Source organism: Tiliqua scincoides, unplaced genomic scaffold, assembly GCF_035046505.1.
Source record: "Tiliqua scincoides isolate rTilSci1 unplaced genomic scaffold, rTilSci1.hap2 HAP2_SCAFFOLD_141, whole genome shotgun sequence".
In the NCBI taxonomy this organism is placed as follows: Eukaryota; Metazoa; Chordata; class Lepidosauria; order Squamata; family Scincidae; genus Tiliqua; species Tiliqua scincoides.
This window is the reverse complement of record NW_027101393.1, coordinates 40,522-59,490: the sequence shown is the minus strand read 5'-3', so window position 1 is coordinate 59,490 and position 18,969 is coordinate 40,522. Positions and strand designations below refer to the sequence as shown.

The 18,969-nt window shown below is 46.4% G+C and overlaps 1 protein-coding gene across 1 annotated transcript in view; it reads right to left on the bottom strand.

Moving 5' to 3' along the window:
• Nucleotides 1–458: 458 nt before the first annotated feature.
• The window catches only part of LOC136635926 (copine-2-like), a 45,916-nt gene continuing 27,405 nt past the window's right edge, over nt 459–18,969 (bottom strand). The window contains exons 5-9 of the mRNA XM_066610998.1: nt 12,067–12,156; nt 11,277–11,375; nt 7,826–7,912; nt 5,927–5,986; nt 459–596 (exon numbers count right to left, since the gene is read on the bottom strand). Of these exons, the coding sequence (XP_066467095.1) occupies nt 459–596; nt 5,927–5,986; nt 7,826–7,912; nt 11,277–11,375; nt 12,067–12,156 (474 nt within the window). The remainder of the gene's footprint in view (nt 597–5,926; nt 5,987–7,825; nt 7,913–11,276; nt 11,376–12,066; nt 12,157–18,969) is intronic.

Sequence of the window (18,969 nt, the reverse complement as noted above, 5' to 3'; positions counted from 1 at the left end):
TAGCTCATTATGAGTATGCAAAGGGCTTCACATGCATTATCTTGATGTAATCCTTATAACAACCCTATGACAGTGAATAAGTATGATTATCCCCACATTATAGATGAAGAAGACAGAGGCTGCAATGGAGTGGCTTGAAGGAGGCCACTTAGCAAGTATTCAGGGCAGAGGTGAAATTCGAACTCTAGGTCTTGGTGTTCAGGATAGGCTGCCTCTGAACCTCATGCTCCGTTTAGCTACCTTGGTGAGTAGAGATCGACAGATCTATTCTGCATGAATTTCATAAAAACATATTTTTAAAAATCTGATGCAGAACGATAGCACGTGAAAGTTGGAAGGAAAGTTGGAGTAGATGAAAGGAGGTCATCTAATCCAACCCCCTGCTCAGTGCAGGCAGGCAGCCTGGCACAGAATTTGGATTCGCTCTGAACACCTCATCCTGGCAGGGCAAGAGGCACTTACGTGTCGTAGTCTTGGATTATCTGCCCCACTGCCCAAATGGCTGAAAGGTATTCATTTGTTCCCATGGGGTTGATGTAGTGCAAAGAGGTTGGGTCCCGAGGATTCCCGTTGGATGCCGTGAAGTCGATCCCAACCTGGAAAGAAAGTTCAGAGCCATCCATGTGAGTGAACTCTCTGGCAGCAGTTCTGTGGGACAGATTCCACTGTTCCGGCTAAGACACTCAGGTATTCTAGCAGGAACCTTGAAATTGCAAACCTATCCGCTTGCAAACAACCAAGTAGAGTCAAAACAAGTACTAATGCCAGGGCCTAGGAGAGGGGGGCAAAGGGGGTAATTTGTACCCGGGCCAAGGGTCACAAGGGGGGCCCAGGAGCCAATGGAGGGGGCCCAGAAATTTCCTGGGATCTGACATTTTCCCATCAGACGTTGCCCATACGGGATGCTGGGAGTATTACCATGACCGGGGATGCTGGGAACACTACCGATGCCACATGGGTGGGTAGACCTGGGCTCCAAAGACTTTTCCAGCTGTGTCTACCCTCCCCTCACACTGCTTCGTGCCACCCTCCCATTCTGCTTGCCCGTTGCCACCCTCCCCTGCTCTGTTTCATCTCTCCCCCTTTGCAAAGGGTCCAAAAGAAACTTTGTACCCCCTGATAAAATAACTTTCAGAGGCCCTGACTAATGCACCCACAAAGGCCTTAACTTTTGCAAGTAAACTGCTTGCTCGCAAGGGATCTTGTGAGCCTTTGTGAGCAGCCAATGCTCTCAAAAGTTCAACTTTTGATAAACGCACATTCCAGTCTTTGCAAGAGATCAAACTGACTGTTTGCAAAGCCTTGAGTTTTTGGGAACAATAACTGGAAAATTTCAGGTTCAGCACTTGGGTGCTTGTGCATCCCCAGTCCAGGGAGCTCCCTTACAAACCAGGAAGTGTTTGTCCAGAGAAAATATTCACAATGATGCACAAAAGCTCAGAGGAAAGCGACACATTGGTTGCCAAGTTTTTTCTTGGCAAGGCCCGTGTCATTTCCAATGGGACCAATTTCCAAAGGGACTCTTTTTACTTGGCAGATTTTTTTTTTCTCCACAATGTCCCTCAGAAATCAACTTACCAGAGGAAGCTAGTTTGGAACACCCAATGGAAAGTATCTCAAGTGGCTCTAAAAGCTTCCCTCTTGGGGCAGTGAGGAGATTTTCATCAGGACCACAGTGAAGGAGGTAAAAGATTAACTCTCTCTCCCCCCACCCCCATCATGTCTGGTTCTGGTCTGCCTCATCCTTGGAAAAAGGATGAAGAGGTGATGATGTGTTTCATATCAAGGCTAGTCTGATCCATACCTCCAGTGTTTTCAGAAGATGTTTGATACAAAACCATGTGTTTTGTATGTTAAATGTTAGGATGTTAGAAGAACATCCCTTCCTGGGTATGAGGAAAGGAGCAGGAGAGGGGACACGCCTCTTAAGCTGGTGCTGGCCAACTGCCATTTTTATAAGTACGCACTGAACTAAATAGAAATGTATGCCCCCCAAGGGCACCATTTTAGTTCATCAAAAGTTTTTAAAATGGGATAAATCAAACAGATGATACACTGAGTCACTCTATTCAGTAGTAGATGATGGCAGCAGTTACCAAGTTGGACAAGGCAGTGTCAGTGTTCGACTGTGGAACACGCTACAAAAGCAAACAACAAATCTCTCAACAGAGGATTCCAAATCTCTGAGTTCATTTATTTACTGGCCAAATAAACTGCCATTTCTCCCCTTAGTGCCAGCAAACCTTTATGCAATAGTTCAGCTGCGTGTATAAATGCACTTGTACTCATTCCTGTTTCTATGGTAACTCTTCCTCCCTTCCTCTTTTTATCTCTGAAGACCCAAAGCAACAAGCATTTCAGCCCTGCTCCCGTGTGTTTGGGTGCACGGAGGCAAAATTCCATGTGCTGTGCTCCTCAGAAGAAGTTTGGGGGGCACTAGGGGCACATGTGCACTATTCATGCCACAGAAGCAGCTCAGTTGAATGGCTCATGACCCTTTCTGTACTACTCATCCTGCAAAAACAGCAGTGAAGTGAAAGCAAGGAAAGGGCCATGGAATTGCTTGTTGCATGCAAGTTGCTCATCAAACATTCAAGCTAAATTAACACTAGGTCAAGCCAGTGGGCAAGACGCATCAAGCACCAGAGATTGTCCTGTGTAACAAACCTGAACTCTGATCCTTTTATTGGGTCTAACCAAGTACTCACTGGAAACAGTCAGAACTACTTGGAAAGAAGTGATTGCTTTCTGCCACTTTCTGAGAATCAGGGATGAAGAACATTCAACAGCAGTTGTTGGCAACCTTCAGTCTCGAAAGACTATGGTATCGCGCTCTGAAAGGTGGTTCTGGAACAGCATCTAGTGTGGCTGAAAAGGCCAATTCGGGAGTGACAATCCCTTCCACACTGGGAGCAAGTGCAGTCTGTCCCTGGTCTGTCTCCCTGGCTATGGCCTTCCTTTGCCTCAGTCTGTTGGCCAAGTGTCTCTTCAAACTGGGAAAGGCCATGCTGCACAGCCTGCCTCCAAGCGGGCCGCTCAGAGGCCAGGGTTTCCCACTTGTTGAGGTTCACTCCTAAGGCCTTCAGATCCCTCTTGCAGATGTCCTTGTATCGCAGCTGTGGTCTACCTGTAGGGCGCTTTCCTTGCACGAGTTCTCCATAGAGAAGATCCTTTGGGATCCGGCCATCATCCATTCTCACGACATGACCGAGCCAACGCAGGCGTCTCTGTTTCAGTAGTGCATACATGCTAGGGATTCCAGCACGTTCTAGGACTGTGTTGTTTGGAACTTTGTCCTGCCAGGTGATGCCGAGAATACGTCGGAGGCAGCGCATGTGGAAAGCATTCAGTTTCCTCTCCTGTTGTGAGTGAAGAGTCCATGACTCGCTACAGTACAGAAGTGTACTCAGGACGCAAGCACTGTAGACCTGGATCTTGGTATGTTCCGTCAGCTTCTTGTTGGACCAGACTCTCTTTATGAGTCTGGAAAACGTGGTAGCTGCTTTACCGATGCATTTGTTTAGCTCGGTATCAAGAGAAAGAGTGTCGGAGATCGTTGAGCCAAGGTACACAAAGTCATGGACAACCTCCAGTTCATGTGCAGAGATTGTAATGCAGGGAGGCGAGTCCACATCCTGAACCATGACCTGTGTTTTCTTCAGGCTGATTGTCAGTCCAAAATCTTGGCAGGCCTTGCTAAAACGATCCATGAGCTGCTGGAGATCTTTGGCAGAGGGGGTAGTGATAGCTGCATCGTCGGCAAAGAGGAAGTCACGCAGACATTTCAGCTGGACTTTGGACTTTGCTCTCAGTCTGGAGAGGTTGAAGAGCTTTCCATCTGATCTGGTCCGGAGATAGATGCCTTCTGTTGTCGTTCCAAAGGCCTGCTTCAGCAGGACAGCGAAGAAGATCCCAAACAAGTTGGTGCAAGAACACAGCCCTGCTTCACGCCGCTTTGGATGTCAAAGGGGTCTGATGTGGAGCCATCAAAGTCAACAGTGCCCTTTAACATCTCTAAACAAAGAAGGCATTAGGGGAAACTTTGGGGGTCTCTGCTTTGGCAATGAGATGACCAAGGAAGCATGCCTAACAAATAAGGGCAGCAGTGGTTGCATGGTCCCAAAATCAGTAAGGATTCATTAGGAAACTGAAGTTGCCTTGGGCACTCAGAAGTCATTCCGCTTCAGATCTTTCAGTCCAATAAAACTGTACAGGCAACCTGCGTTATTCGCAAGGGTTTCGTTCTCAGAACCCCCACGGATAAGGAAATCCACAGATGTTCAAATCTGCAGATTTTAGGGGATTCACAGAAGGGATTCTTGAGGGCCTCAGAATGCCTTATAAGACATACGTCATTTCCAGTTTTATGAAAAAAAACAAGGATCAGCTTTTTTCTGCCTAAACGGCCATTCTGAGCCCTGCAGAGGCAGCGGGCAATTGCATGCTGCCTCTCCGGGGCTCAGAAACCCTCTGGAGGTGAGGGGAGCACAACTCCCCTGGCCTCCAGAGGGTCCAGGTCTGCCTGCCCATGGCGACTTGCAAGCAAGAAATCCGCAGGTTCAAATCCGCACATAACGCAGACAAACCTGTACAGAAGCATCATTTTCCTTGTGACTCCAAGGAGCTGGACTGATGTCACCAATTGTCTTTATGCCTCATTTGTGAGGAGAGGAAGAACAGACAGGCTGCGAACTCCAAAATTTGCAATACTGGCCTATGCGCCTGGTTCACAGACTCCTTGGGTTGCGAATATTAACATGAATCCTACTTGAAAGGCTAAATTTGGTTCATAAACCTGAACAAGACTGCAATCCTATCCTACTCACCTGGCAGTAAGCCCCATTGGCTATAACAGGATTTACTTCTGAGTAAACAAGCATAGGATTGGGCTGAGAGTTGAAATGGGTATAAGGTGGGAAACTAGAATATTGGGCGCTTGTCTAAATGCGTTCAAGAAAGGAACCTCCGCCTGTAATGATTGCCGAACTCAATTTAAAATCTTGGCATTAAAGCCACTTTGGGCACCAAAGGGGAAAGGCAAAGTAAAAATACATTTAATAAATTAAATACTGGCCTGAGACCAGGTTATTTCAACGACTGCCACTGTCCACAAGAACCTGCTGAAGACTTGGACAGGGCCAACCCAAACCCGAGGCCAACTGAGTAATTGCCTTAGGTCTCAGACCACCGGGGGTCTTCCTCTGCCCACCTCCACTGCTGCTTCTCCTCTTGCTGCCTGGATTTGAAAAGATAACGGGAACTGCCAAAAGAAAGTGGCAGACTGCAGTGTTGGAGGAAGAAATGCAGCCAACTCAAAGACATTGGGGAGGAGCAAGTTTCCTATGAGGAAAGTTGCAATGTTTTGGGTTCTGTACTTTTGGAGGGGAAAAGGGTGGCAATTGTACATGGAATGAGACATGATTTTAAGTACAGGTGGAGGCTAGAGTGCTTGGGTTTCTTTTTGCATTAAATAGTAACCAGATAGGGCGCCCCATAGATTGGGATCAGGGTGTGGAGAGAGTTAGCCTTCTGTTTCTACCATAGTTCTGAATCAGAACTGATTCCATATCTGATCCAGATCCCCCCATCCCCGCACACAGCTACACTTTGTTTTGGAGAAAAACATACCCCCCCCATTGGTGTGGGCTGGACTGGATGAGAATCCCATGCTATGGCCCAGGTGGCCATAACACTCTGTGGGACAGGACCACAGCAAAGCAGCTCCCAGCCTACAGCTCAGCCAAGCACAAGAAGAGGCCTTATTTCTGCTCAGCTAGATTTAATGCACCCGTTTCTGACCATTAAGCATTCCTGATGTTGTAATTCATGTGGAGTCTAATTGCGAGGCACCAATAGTGATTATATTGTTAATTAGTTTATTCAAGTTGATTGAATGAGAGAGGGGGAAAAAAACAATGACCCTTACCGTAAACATTAACTGGCAGCCCCCGAGTATGTAGTCCAGGAAGGTGTAATCTCTAGTGATCTTCAAAAGGATTTTAAAAGGGTAGGGGAAGGAGAGGGGAAGATGAGAGGGAGGGAATCAGTTCAGAGTAAGACAAGGTTGGTTTCACAGGAATCTTGGAATATTTGCAAGCGGAACCACCAGCAGAATTAAAGATCACTCCTTGCCTTTTAGCTCTGCAAAGCAACAGGGTCTGGTCAAGCAGAGCTAGGCATACAGGGAAGGCCCACCAAGGAGATCAAATGAAGTGGACAGCTCAGAGAAGAACTGAACTGACATGCGACATGGACCGAATGACAGTGCATCCCATGCTGGTCTGTCATCTCTGCCTGCTGGCCAACTTGCTCTGTCCTAGTCGCTGCTGTTCCTCCTCTCTTCCCCATTCCCCACAGTAAAAAGTCAGAGCCTGAGGAACAGAAGAGGACAAGTGTCAGAGCTGACCGCCACTGAACAGTCTGCCTTGTGCCCTAGTGGGCTGTCCCTCATTGGAGGGTTTCAAGCAGAAACTGGATGACCACCCAGCAAGGATGCTGTAGCATTTGTCTAGCAGGGGGCTGGACTAGAGGACCTCCAAAGTCCCTCCCAATGCTAACATTCTAGGGAGTGTGAGGAGAAGAAGAGTGGTGGTCCAGTGCATCTCCTCCCCAATGGTGATGGTCAGAACACATGTGCAGGTCCAGGAATGGGAAGCAGTGGCATGGGGTAGAGAGCTTGGGCTAGCCCCATGGGCAGGGTGCTTCTCTTTATACTACACAAAGAAGTATCAATGAGGTGGGATATTTGCACACAGAAATACACTAGAAACCAGCCAAACGGAGAGGCTGCTTAGGGAAAGAACTCCTGCTGCTAGAAGAGTTGCTAAGCCTCCCCCAGATCTAGAATCTGCATTGAGGTCCTTTAGCATTTCTGAGGCAATCTTGTTCTTAAAAAGAAACAGCAGTAGTTCCTCATGGTACTTAGGGGAACAGCATTTTAGGCTGAAATCCTATGCACATTTATATGGGAGTAAGTTAAATTGAATTAAATGAGATGTATTTAGTATTAGGCATGCATAGGATTGCACTGTTGGACCTGCCTAAACAATAAATTCACTTGAGCAAACTGATTATTCACATTATGCTTTTGATCAAAATGTATGCAGGTCTGGTGACATTCCAGGTTAGGAATTCACCCCACGATTGCTTTTTTCTTTTCACTGTAAAATGCATGGCAGTTGTATTTCTTACATTGGGTCTTATCCAGCAGTGCCCATCCCTAAGGTCCAAGGCACTTCTATTCACTATCTGTCTTCAGAGCTAGGGCCCCATCCCATTACTAACCAAGAGAAATATTTAATGATCAGTAAAGCAGGGGTGCTCAAACTTTCAACTTTAGGGATGCTGGACCTTTAACAAGTGTATAGAAGAGAGAATTTCAGCAGGTGCAGCTTGTCATCTGTGGGATGACAAGTTGCACCTGCTGCAATTCTCTCTTCTATACACTTGTTAAAGGTCCAGCATCCCTAAAGTTGAAAGTTTGAGCACCCCTGCAGTAAAGGATCCCTCAGACACACCCATTCTATAAGGTCAGTTGTGCATGCCAGCCTTTGGTTGCCAATTTCTGGAAAAAATGGCTTTGATGAGGGCACTCTGGAATGGAGAATCTTTCCACTGTCTATCTTCTTACTGCTTTTTCTTCCCTGTCTGGAAACCCATGGGGGGAGAGCTAAGTAGTGGTAGGCATGCCCCCATCACCCTTTTCCCCATCCCAAATTGTTCTCTCTTAGAATGGCTTTTCCTCACAAGCAACTGCTTCTTTTAAAAGAAACATGTTGGGGTATCAGATGTAGTTTGGTTCTCACACTTGATGGGAAAAACTCACTTTGCAGGATTTCACTATGATGATGCCAGAATTTTTGTAGCTCCTTTTCTTCTTCTGCTTTTTGAGATTAATGCACTCAAATTCTACCTGTAACAAAAAAAAAGACACCATAAATGCCAAACATACTGTCAACAAAACATGGCAGGTTGCACACCTTCCTGTCAGGATATTCCACTGGACTCAATAGGGTTTACTTCAGAGTATGCTTACCCAAGGATGCAGAGGCTGTTCTTCAGGCAACTGCTTTTCTTTTTTCCAGTTCTGTCTCTTTCCCCTCACCCCCCCCCCAACATTCTTCCTTAAAATGCTGGTCAAATATTTGCATCTAACAGAAATGGAGACTGAAAGTGTTCTTTCCCTCCTGCACCCATCAGGGAGGCCAATATCTCTCTAGGAATCTGGATACTAACCATTTAATCTTTTAATTCCTCATGACAAAGTATGGGGGATTGCCCTTTATGTGGTTTTTAGAAAGTTTCCAACTTCTGCAAATCTTTGAAATTCAGGTAAGTACCTAGAAACTTCCATCTGCTTCCTGGGTAGCTACATCTTCCTGCTTTGGCTACAATGCTGTCAACACTGGAATGAGGCCATCAGAAATAGATGGAGTGATATTAGCATTATATTTGTAATGACTTGAGAGGTGGACTGGAAGCCAAATCTGTTCCACATAAAGTGATTAATGCTTAAAAGATGAAAGGCCCAATCCTAAGTGGCCCTAGCGCTAGTGCTGAGTGCCAACTTTGGCACTGGGTGTTGCAAATGTGCTGTAAGGCACGTCCACGGCACCCACAGAAAAGGGGCTGTCAGTGCAGGGCCTCAGCTCCATATGGACGGCTGGCCAGTTCTCTTCCAGCACTGGTAGGTGATATTTTCAGGGTGTAGGGGAGGCGGGGAGTGGGCGGAATAGGGCAGAGAGGGGAGAGGAGGATCGGGCCTGAGAGGAGGTGGAGACGGCAGCAGCCTCTGCCGTCACATCCTAACCCGCCTCCCAAGCCAGAAGACCTGACTCGGGTGGACGCAGAGGTGCAGAGATCCACTGTTGCTGGTTGCTGCCTACCCAGGGCAAGGAAGTAAACACTCCCTTCCCCCGAGGAGACCTCTGGAGGTATCCCGGTGCCCACAGGATCAGGCGGTCACCATTTCGGTGCTGGTGGAGCCGTGGGCACCGAGAGACTTCGGATTGAGCTGCCCATGTACTCAGCCTCCCCACCCCAAACATGGGCTGGATGCAGGACTTCTCTCAGGTGAATGGGAGAGGTTTTGTTAACCTGAAGTAAACAGAATTGCTGATAACATGGAAACTCTGGCTCCCACCCAGACAACAGAGCTGAGAAATGCACCCCTTATCATTGTCTCTGGAGCCCAGCATTTGGAAGAATGGAGCTGCTTGAGCTATTTACAGCAGGTAACCACATTTAGAAGCACTTGATGCCAAACAAAAAATGAAAGCGGAAACAGATGAACCCAGCAGGATTTCAAGCTGGGGACGGGGGACAGGGATGTTGATTACTCACTGGGTAAACAAATGCGTGTACCCATTTTATTTTTAAGCCTTTTACGCAGAACACTCTGTCTCTCTGAAAGAACCCTTTCTTTCCACCTGGAGTATATTGACAACAAAAAAGAAGCCAGCACTTAGAGACAAAAGCAAGGTTTTATTCTTGGTCTCAGTGAGCTTTGAAGTCCATATGCAATGGTTGTGAATGGGGGTCTAAAAGCCTGACCTGCTGGGCTTTATCAACGGGTAGATTCCAGCCTTTTCATCTACGCTTACTCTGTTCCAAACAGCATCAACACCATAGGCTTCCAACCACTAGGTAACAGCATCCAACTGAAACAAAATTGAATTCTCTTTCACATTGCAGTGGAAGCCAGTTTAACAGATCTCTACATCAAGGACAAAGATTGCTGTTACCTTTAGTCATGCTATAGCGACATCACGGAATGTTCAGACACATTCTAAGAATGAAAAAGTGGAGTGCCATTCCTAAACAGTGCACCCACTGTGAGTGAAAGGAAAAATTAGCTTGGCAGGGGCAAAAAAAATTATTTTATTTATCTAAATTATGTATATCCCACCTTTCTCCCAGTGAGGGGAATCAAGGCAACTTTCAATTTTAAAAACAATAATACAACATTTAACACAATTAGGGCCCAATTTTAAGGGGCTATAGCGCTGGCACTTGGTGTCACAAGTGTGCCAGAAGGTACGTCAGTGGCACCCAGGAAGGAGGGGCCGCTGGTGCTGAGTCAGCAGCAGTTGGCACTGAACCCCAGCACCGGGAGGAGATGCTGCAAGAGACTTGTGGGAAGTTGCATTGCCAGGCGGAGGCACAGGTTTTCAGGGTGAGTGGAGGGCGGGGGAGAAGTGATTGGCCTGGGAGGTGGGTGGGACTGGTGGAGGCCTGCTCCACTAGGTCTTATCCTCTGTATCGAGCTGCAAAGCTTGACACAAAGGTTATCCACTCTGCACCAGCAAAACAGCCAGCACAGACATCAGTAGCCCCACTGTGGGGCCTGCACCCTTACTCAGGGGAAGTGGATGAACGTCCTCCTCCAATGGCCTCTGTGGGACCGCAGGATACAGTGGTCACCATTTTGGTGCCGCTGCACTTGGTGGCCCCACTGGGGATAGGATTGGGCTGCCCAGCACATAAACAACAAATACATACAAAGTAAATAAAGGTTCACATAAAACAGTTAAAACTACATTTGATTTAAAATGCCAGCCCATCATGTCAGCGATTGAACACTATCCTCAGTAAAAAGGTATTAAGGCCCCATCATAAGGTCTCTAAGGAGGGAGGCCATTCTTGGCCTCTTCTAAAGAAAACATATGTGCAAGACTCGCCCCTTCCCCTTTTCAGTATGCTTCTGTTTGAAAAGAGGAGGAGAAACACAGCAGAAACAGAAAGTGTGAAGGACAGTGGCAGCCATTGTTATCTGGCCAGGTATCTCCCTAGGGAAGGCATTCCTCAAACAGGGTTATAAACATAAAATGATTATGCACGGGATGAACATGCATCCCTCTTGCACAACACCAGAACCAGAGGGCATCCACTAAAATTGACTAGTGGGACAGTCAGAACAGACAAAAGGAAATATTTCTTCATCCAGTGTATAATTAACCTGCAGAACTCCTTGCCATAGGATGTTGCGATGGCATTAGGCCTAGATGCTTTTCAAAACAAGATTGGATGGATTAATGAAGGAAAAGTACACCACAGGGGACAAATTACAATGACTGCACTTTCTGGGTTTTAGAGGTAGGCAACAGGATGCAGTATCTTGTCTTCTATGCGCTCAGTGGCATCAGGTGGGCCACTGTGAGCTACAGGAAGCTGGATTACATTGGCCCTTGGCCTGATTCAGCAGGGCTTATATGTTCTTATGTAGAGTTCTGCCACAAAGCAGGCCCTTTGGTCTTCAGCCTTAAGAGTGCACTTACCACCAAGGCATCCTGGGCTTCACACATCTTAGCAACAGAGGTCTGGAATTCCCCGATGAAGTCATGGCCTCCGTCATTATCATAATCATAGCACACCACCTGAAAGAAAAAGGTAGGAGAGCTGTCAGACTCTAGGAAGGAAAAGGACATTCTAGTGGAATGGTAAAAACCAAGTCATGCTAACAAAAATGGCCATTTCCAGAAAGTCTTCCTGTTTGTGACCCCATAAGGTGATGAACGCTTCTTCTAAATAGAAGTGTGTTAATTGCTATGGCTAAGGGAGAAGAAATGCTGAAGGGGGTGCACTCTTTCCTAGTGAAAAGGGAAGATACAGTGGCATCATTGTGTAGTAGAGTGTTGCCTGCACAACATCCTTCAAAGAACCCGCCCGCACCCCGCCCCCCCGCAGTCTTCATTACCTGCAGGGGGTCTTGGAACTGATCCCTTTTGGTTACAGGGCCCACTGTATTGCCTGTTTGTTGCTGGAGATACAGCTGCATTTCTTTTAAAGTGTTATTTAGAAAAAAAATTATTCACTATCTTGGGACAGTGATATTTAGACACCATGCCTACAAATAAAAAAAGTATTTTTTTAAAATGGTAAAGCCTGGCTTTGGAACCTTAAACAGAAAGAAAAGGAAGCTCACCCTGAGAGAATTCAGGATAACAGCTTTCAAACTGATTAGTTTGTGAAAAGGTCATGTGGGCAGTTGAGGAAGTAGCTGCGACAGACAGCTATCAACCACTGATGCTGGCATCAGCCAGGAAGTGGAGGAGGACTTATCATTACCTTGATCTGCTTTTCGATGTCCCCATTACACAGAGATACTAAAGGCACAGTAAATGGCTTCCACACAGGATCCAGTGTGTACTTAATCACCTGCAATTGGGAGAGAGATGGAGGGGGAGTATTGGTTAAGTGGGTGACATGAGGATACCGACCAATTTTGGACAAACAACTAGAATTAGATGTGATGGGGACAGCCATACTTGTCTTTTTATCCACACGTCTCTCTTATTCAAGAATACAAGTGGGGGAGGAAGAAAAGGTCTGCACAGGAGAGGAGGACTGACTGCTCCCACTCAGTGCCAGTCCATGACACTTTGCTACCTAAAGAAGAGCATTAAATGGTGCCCTCTTCCTCTTCAAATCACACCCCCACTTCCTTCCATCTTTCAAATCTCTCCTCCTTCCTTAAAAAAAGTTAGAGGAGGATGAGGAAAAATAGTGCAGTACCATTTCTGCCTTCCTCTGAATGCTGCCCTAGGGAAGGTGATGGGTGGGCTGCTGTGGCACTCCGGAAAACTGGCTTACATTCAGTCACTCATGGGGAAGGGCTGGAGCTCCATGGCCGCTTTGCATGTGAAGGTCCCCTGGCAGCATCTCTAGGTATGAGAGCATCCCCTGGGTATGAGAGCATCTCCAGCATTCCCTGCCTGAAACTTTGGAGAGCTGCTGTCAATCCAGGCCTGGCACTACTGAGGTAGATAGACCAGCTTCCTATAATCCATCTGAAGCAGTCTGCTTCCTGGCAGGCTTGGTCGAGGACTCTGGTCCCCCTCACTTGCGTGCGTCTTCCACTTCAAAACTACCACACGTGGAAATGAGGCAAAACACATGAAGAAACATACACAGCTCCCTACTGCATATCCTTTGTCCTGATTATAAGCCACACGACTTGGCTGGCCAGCCGCAAGAAAGCATTAAAAACATTAATAGTCTTCCAATGAGCCATGCTGTGGCATCAGGAAAAGAGTGCATCCTTCTGAAATGAATGGCAAGAAAAGATCAATTTTGTGCGGAAGGGGCAAGGTTATTGGTGTCTTGTTAAGAGTAAAGCATTCCGTGGAGCACAGAGCAGTCCTTAAAGTTACAAGCGACTGCAAACACTTCCTACACGGGGTTGGAAGGATTACGGCAAAACCCACACATGCAGTGCAGCCGGAACTGTGTGGAACCGCCAGACACAGGAACCCTGTGTGGGTGTCTAGAAGCATGCACACTTGCAACTCCACAAGGAAAATTCACACCTCACCAATGTGTCAGTAGTAACACAAACCTGCACAAAGAAGATGGTGAGTCTTCCTCAGGATGCTGCACTGTCCCCAGTGCTTGGCACTGGGTGGCACACCAAATGCGCTTTGCTGGCATGCTGTGCCACAATCACACTACAAGAATAGCACAGGGAACAGCTGTCTCAAGAAAAACCAAGGCCTCTGCCCAACACAGCCTATATAGCCCTGGGCCCCCAGGCCATGACCAACTTGGCTCATGCCTAATGGAGTAAGAACCTCGATCCTGGAAAATGATTTATCTGATAGTGCACTACTTTTATTTTTATTTAATACTATGAATACTACCTTTCTGGGGAAAAGGTCCCCCAAGGAGTTCAGTGACAACAGAAATACAATAAGATTACACTGAACAAGCATCTTAAATTTTTAAATATAAAAAGCCAACAGGAAGAATCAAAGCCAAAAGTAATCCTTCAGAAAAAGTCACAAAATTGATGGCTCAGTCCATCTGAAAAGGGACAGTCTTCACCCTGAAACTGGTGAGCGATGAAGCTAAGTAGGCCTCCTAGGGGAGGGAGTTCCACAGGTTGGGTGCATATACTGAAAAAGCCCTGGCCCAAATACCCACCAGCCTAATTTCAGATGGTGGCAAGACAACCTTCCATTTGTTTTAAGCCACCAGAATTCCCATTGTCACAGACTGTGTGGAAGGCGCAAGACTGCACCAGGCTCGGAGACACGGACGCATTTGGATCCCTGTGTGCATGCAGTCTTAATCACTCACAGCTGTCCCTGAGCCTCATGCCTTGCTATCAGGCTGTTACAGACAGTCAGAGGAGAGGGTGGGGATGGTTCCTCACCCTCCCATCCCTGGAAAGACTGCCCTGACTTGCTTCCAAATGGCAATGCCTGAGATGACACTGGGGCCATTGCTTGGGAGATGGCCAAGTGGTAGGGGGATGTGTCCACAAAGACAATTCTTCCTCTCCCTCCTCCACCAGGAACTGAGCATGCTCTCAGGACCCTCTGTGTTATTGCAACCCTACTGTGTGTGTGCAGCACATTGATCTTTGCACTGAGGATCCCTGTAAGGTACAATGGCTATCTACTGAGAGACATATTCTGTTTCTTTGCAAGATCCCTTTCAGTAAGAGCTAGGCAGAGCCAGTGCTGGCACACAGCATCTTTGTGCAAACGTCCATGTATCCACGTGCTGTAATTTTGTACAGCACAATTCTATGCACATTTACTGAGAAGGAAGCCCCACTATGTTCAAAAAGCTTACTTCTATGTAAGCACACATGGAGATTCAGCCTTAGAGTGTGATGGAACATCTGAAGAATACATCATTACTTTGTCCTGCCTTTAGCAGATGGGATACAACTACTGTCTGTTTATAAGCCAAAAGGCCTTCTAAAAAAACCTTTGAAGGTCCATACAAAGAAGGGAGAATCAACATTAAGAGATGCTAATCAATGACATTTGCTTCCACACAATGCACTTAGCACTGGCACAGAATAGGTGAAGATACAAATGGATAATGTTCCCTTCTGAAATGCCTTGGTGAGTGGCAGTCTCTTTTTCTAGATCAGGGGTGCTCAATACGTCGATCGCGATCGACCGGTCGATTGCGAGGCACAATGAGTCGATCACAGGCTTCTCTCCCATCCACGCATCCCTGGGAGTGAGCCCCGTTGACTCTACTGGGGCTGACTGGTGAGTAGACCTGGAGAGGACCCGCTGGCAGGCTTCTCTCCCGTCCACGCATCCCTGGGAGTGAGCCCCGTTGACTCTACTGGGGCTGACTTACCTTTCCCCTGTTTTTGCACTGATATGTATGGAGATCTGCCCCCCCCAACTTCCATCTGTTGGTTCTGTGTGCAAGGGGTTTTGCACTGGTCTTGCTGTGATGTCTATATAGAGATCTTCCTTTCCCCTGTTTTTGCACTGGTCTGTATAGAGATCTGCTCCCCCCCCCCACTTGTATTGGAATCGAAGAAGATCTGGTGAGGAGGTAGATGTGGTGTCAGCAGTGGCCCCTTTAAGGGTAAGGCCTGGGCATCCAGCAGAGTGTGCTGCACAGCTGCAGCCACTTCAAGGCAATAGGGCCCTCAGGGATATAAGAGCACCTGAGGCAGGAAGGGCTCCACTTATTTATGTGAGTCAGCCTTTTCCTACATGAAGATCATTAAGTCCAAGTACCGTTCCACCATGACTGATGAACATTTGGAAGTGTGCTTGAGGCTGGCTGTCAGCAGCTACTGTCCGGACTATGCATCCTTGGCTGATTCACTTCAGTGCAAGTCAACAAAGTAAACTCAAGTAATTACAAAAAATGTTTATAGTTAATTATGTTGTGTTGTGCAATATTGGCTCATGTGGTTATGCAAGGTACACCAACATACATTGTACACATAAATGTTATATGTTATGATGGCGCGAACATTGTAAAAAAACTCTGGTAGATCTCCGGGCCTTGCTGGGTTTCAAAGTAGCTCTCGAGCCAAAAAAGTGTGAGCACCCCTGTTCTAGATTGTGAAGTGGGAAGACACAGAGGTTCTTAAAATCACTGGCTTGAAATTTCAAACACACTAACTTTCCCCAAACATACAAATTGCATACGGAGTCCCACCGATGTTTACAATAATGAACAAGCACATGTTGCAAAAGTGGCAAACCTCTGGGCAAAGCAGCAATTGTTAGAAAGTGCCTAAATGCATGTGGTTCAAGAGGCAGCAGCAGCAGGAGGGGGTTTCTCTTCCTCATAAGGGATAGAAAGATATAGCTTAGGGACATCAGCTGCCAGCATAAAGGCAATGAACATAAAGCAGTGGGTAAACTCTTTCAAGCAGGAAGGAGTTTTGGAGCAATGGCCTCCATTTCCCATAATCGTTTTAGCATTCTTTTATTCTTTTATTTATTTATTTATTTATTTATTAGATTTGTGTTCCGCCTTTCTCCCCAAAGGGCACCCAAGGTGCCTAACAATCAAGTTAAAATACAATGAAACAAGGAAACAGATAAAAATACAAAACACTTAAAAACAATTGAAACAAGATAAAATACAAAGCAGCAGATTAAAAGCACATTAAATTTATAATCTGTAATGGTGTTTTATCTTATAAGCTGTTTTAAGTGCAGGACATAGGCAAGGTCTACAGTAATTAATTAGTTAGTTAGTTAGTTAGTTAGTTAGTTAGTTAATTAATTAATTAATTAATTAATTAATTAATTAATTAATTAATGTAAGGGCAGCCTGTGAACACCACAGAGGACTCACAGGTTGAAGAAAGTAAATGGCTTGAGGAGGGGCTGTTACTCAGAGGTAGAACACATACTTGGAATGCAGAAGTTCATTCTCTGGTTCATTTTCCAGGTAGGGCAGGGGAAAAAAACTCCTTTCTGAAACCTCAAAGAGCCATTGCCAGTCAACGTTGCCAATACTGAGCTAGAGAAGGATCAATGGGTGGCCCAAAACCTCCCAATGCCTGAGGCTGCAAGGCAAATGCTTCCCCTTTACCACTAAAGTGCCAGTCTCTGTTCCTCCCTCCTTCCAATGTTCCAGCTGCCAGCCAGGCAGAGTCAATACCAAGCAATGATTGACTAAAGGTCTGACTCACTGAGCAGGCATCTTCATACACCCAGGTGGCATTTCCTCTGGAAGCAGAAGTCTTCTTCCCATTGCTCCCACAGGGACTAAGGGCGCAATCCTGAGGCACCCTTGGGCCGTGCAAGTCCCGTGTGCCAGCCCAGGAGGGTCACAAACATGCCATAAGCTTAGGCTGGCACGCAGAGGCTGAATTCAGCCTTAGCGCCAATGGAGGGACCGAGCCTTGTGTCGGCCAAGCGGGAGGCAACGCTGGGACCCGGCAGTTATGCCGGATCCCAACCCCATTCCCCAAGCAGCCCTGAGCGGCTTCAATCCACTCTGCTCTCGTAGGGGCTGCAATGGTTTAACCTGGGGTAAAGGGAAGAGTTTCTCCTTACCTTCAGCTGAGCCACTGTGGTGCCCTATCTCACGCTGTATACAGCGCAAACTTCCTGGCTTGCCTGTTTCAACGCAAGATAGGATTGCACCCTAAGAAGCAAGATATATTCTAAATGCTATGAAGACAGTGCCATCTTTCAAGAGGCATTCTTCCAGCTGTGTGATGCCCCAACAGTACAGTGATAAATTTTGAAGCATTGGAACTCATCACACCCCACTACATATCTAAACCCTGTTAAAACTATGACAACAAAATCACCTTTACATTTCTTTCAAAATTTGTTTCTCCTGCTATCAGTGGTGGTCCTGGCCACTGTGGTGAACAGTTGCATGCCTGGAGGTGCCGCCAAACACCCCCCCCCAAGACCTCTGGAGGGCCTTTAAACATCACTACAGCCAAAACCGGGAAGTAACATTTGAAGGCCTTCTGAGGGCTGGGAAGGCTGCGTGTAGCCTCTTTGGATCTCAGAATGTCTCTGGGGAAGTGTCACGTTTGGGGTCACTTGTACCCCCATGCCACCAGTGGTCACTTCTACCCATGGACACCTACCCTAGGTATGCTACTGCCTGCTTCTTATACCTGCTTTCAAACTTGTTCTATTTCATTGAAAAATTGAGTTTCATTCCAAACTCTTACAGAACACTCATAGGCATGTCTACTCAGAATTAAGCCACACCAAGATGAATAGAATTTACTTCCAAATAAGGGCCTAGGTGGAGGTTTTAGAGTATGTTGCTTAAGTTTTAACATAAAAACATAAAAACCAAAAAATGGAATGAAATATTAAAAATGTTTTTCAGAGTACTAACTGCTCCATTTGAGATCCCACTGCGTTCAACTGGATTTCCAAGCAAATATACATAGGACTGTAGCCTTGATGTAACATAAACTATATACACCATCTCTCAAAAAGACAGTGTTCTAGATAATATGAACTATATACTGCATTAAGATGATGACATGTGCCCCTAGACAAATTTCTCAGTTGGCCTCCTGCTGAGCCTGATTCTTCTTCTCAGCTCAGATCTTTTGAAAAAAGTTTCGAGGACAGCACCTGGGGGCTTCTGCTGTCACCGCTCCTGCTGTAGGAAATATCCCAAAGCTCCACTTCCCAACAGCACCCTGGTGACTCCAGTAACACTCTTCAGTAGTAGGGATGGAAGCCCAAAGATGCTGGAGAGTAAAAGCCTCAATTCTTGTCACATAAAACAGGGCACAACTTTCATCCCTGCTGTCTCTCTCAGCAGCTTTCCAACCTCAGTTGCATACAAGAAACTCTGGCTGCTCTCAGATGCTTTTTGAAACAAGGTAATGCTGCCTATGCAACACACATCTCTGAGAAGCTCACTGTATGTGGTAGTGTCTGATCTTCCTACATGAGCAAAAGCAAGAAACAAACATCGGGTACAAAACCAGAAAAAGAAAACAGAAGAGAAAAACTGTGCCACTGTGACAGCAGGCATGAAAGCGCAAGCAGGTTATCTTCGGTCTCAAAGCACAAAAACTTGGAATTGTGTGTTTTTCCCAGAAGTCAACAGAAAACACTTCCGCACACAAGGCAAAATCAATTGCCTTTCCATCATCTGCATTTTGAGAGAACGTTGCAATGACCACCAGCTGAAATGGCATTTTAAAAGAATGATGCACACGTGGGGAAGGGTGTATACCTGAGGTCCAATCAATGAACA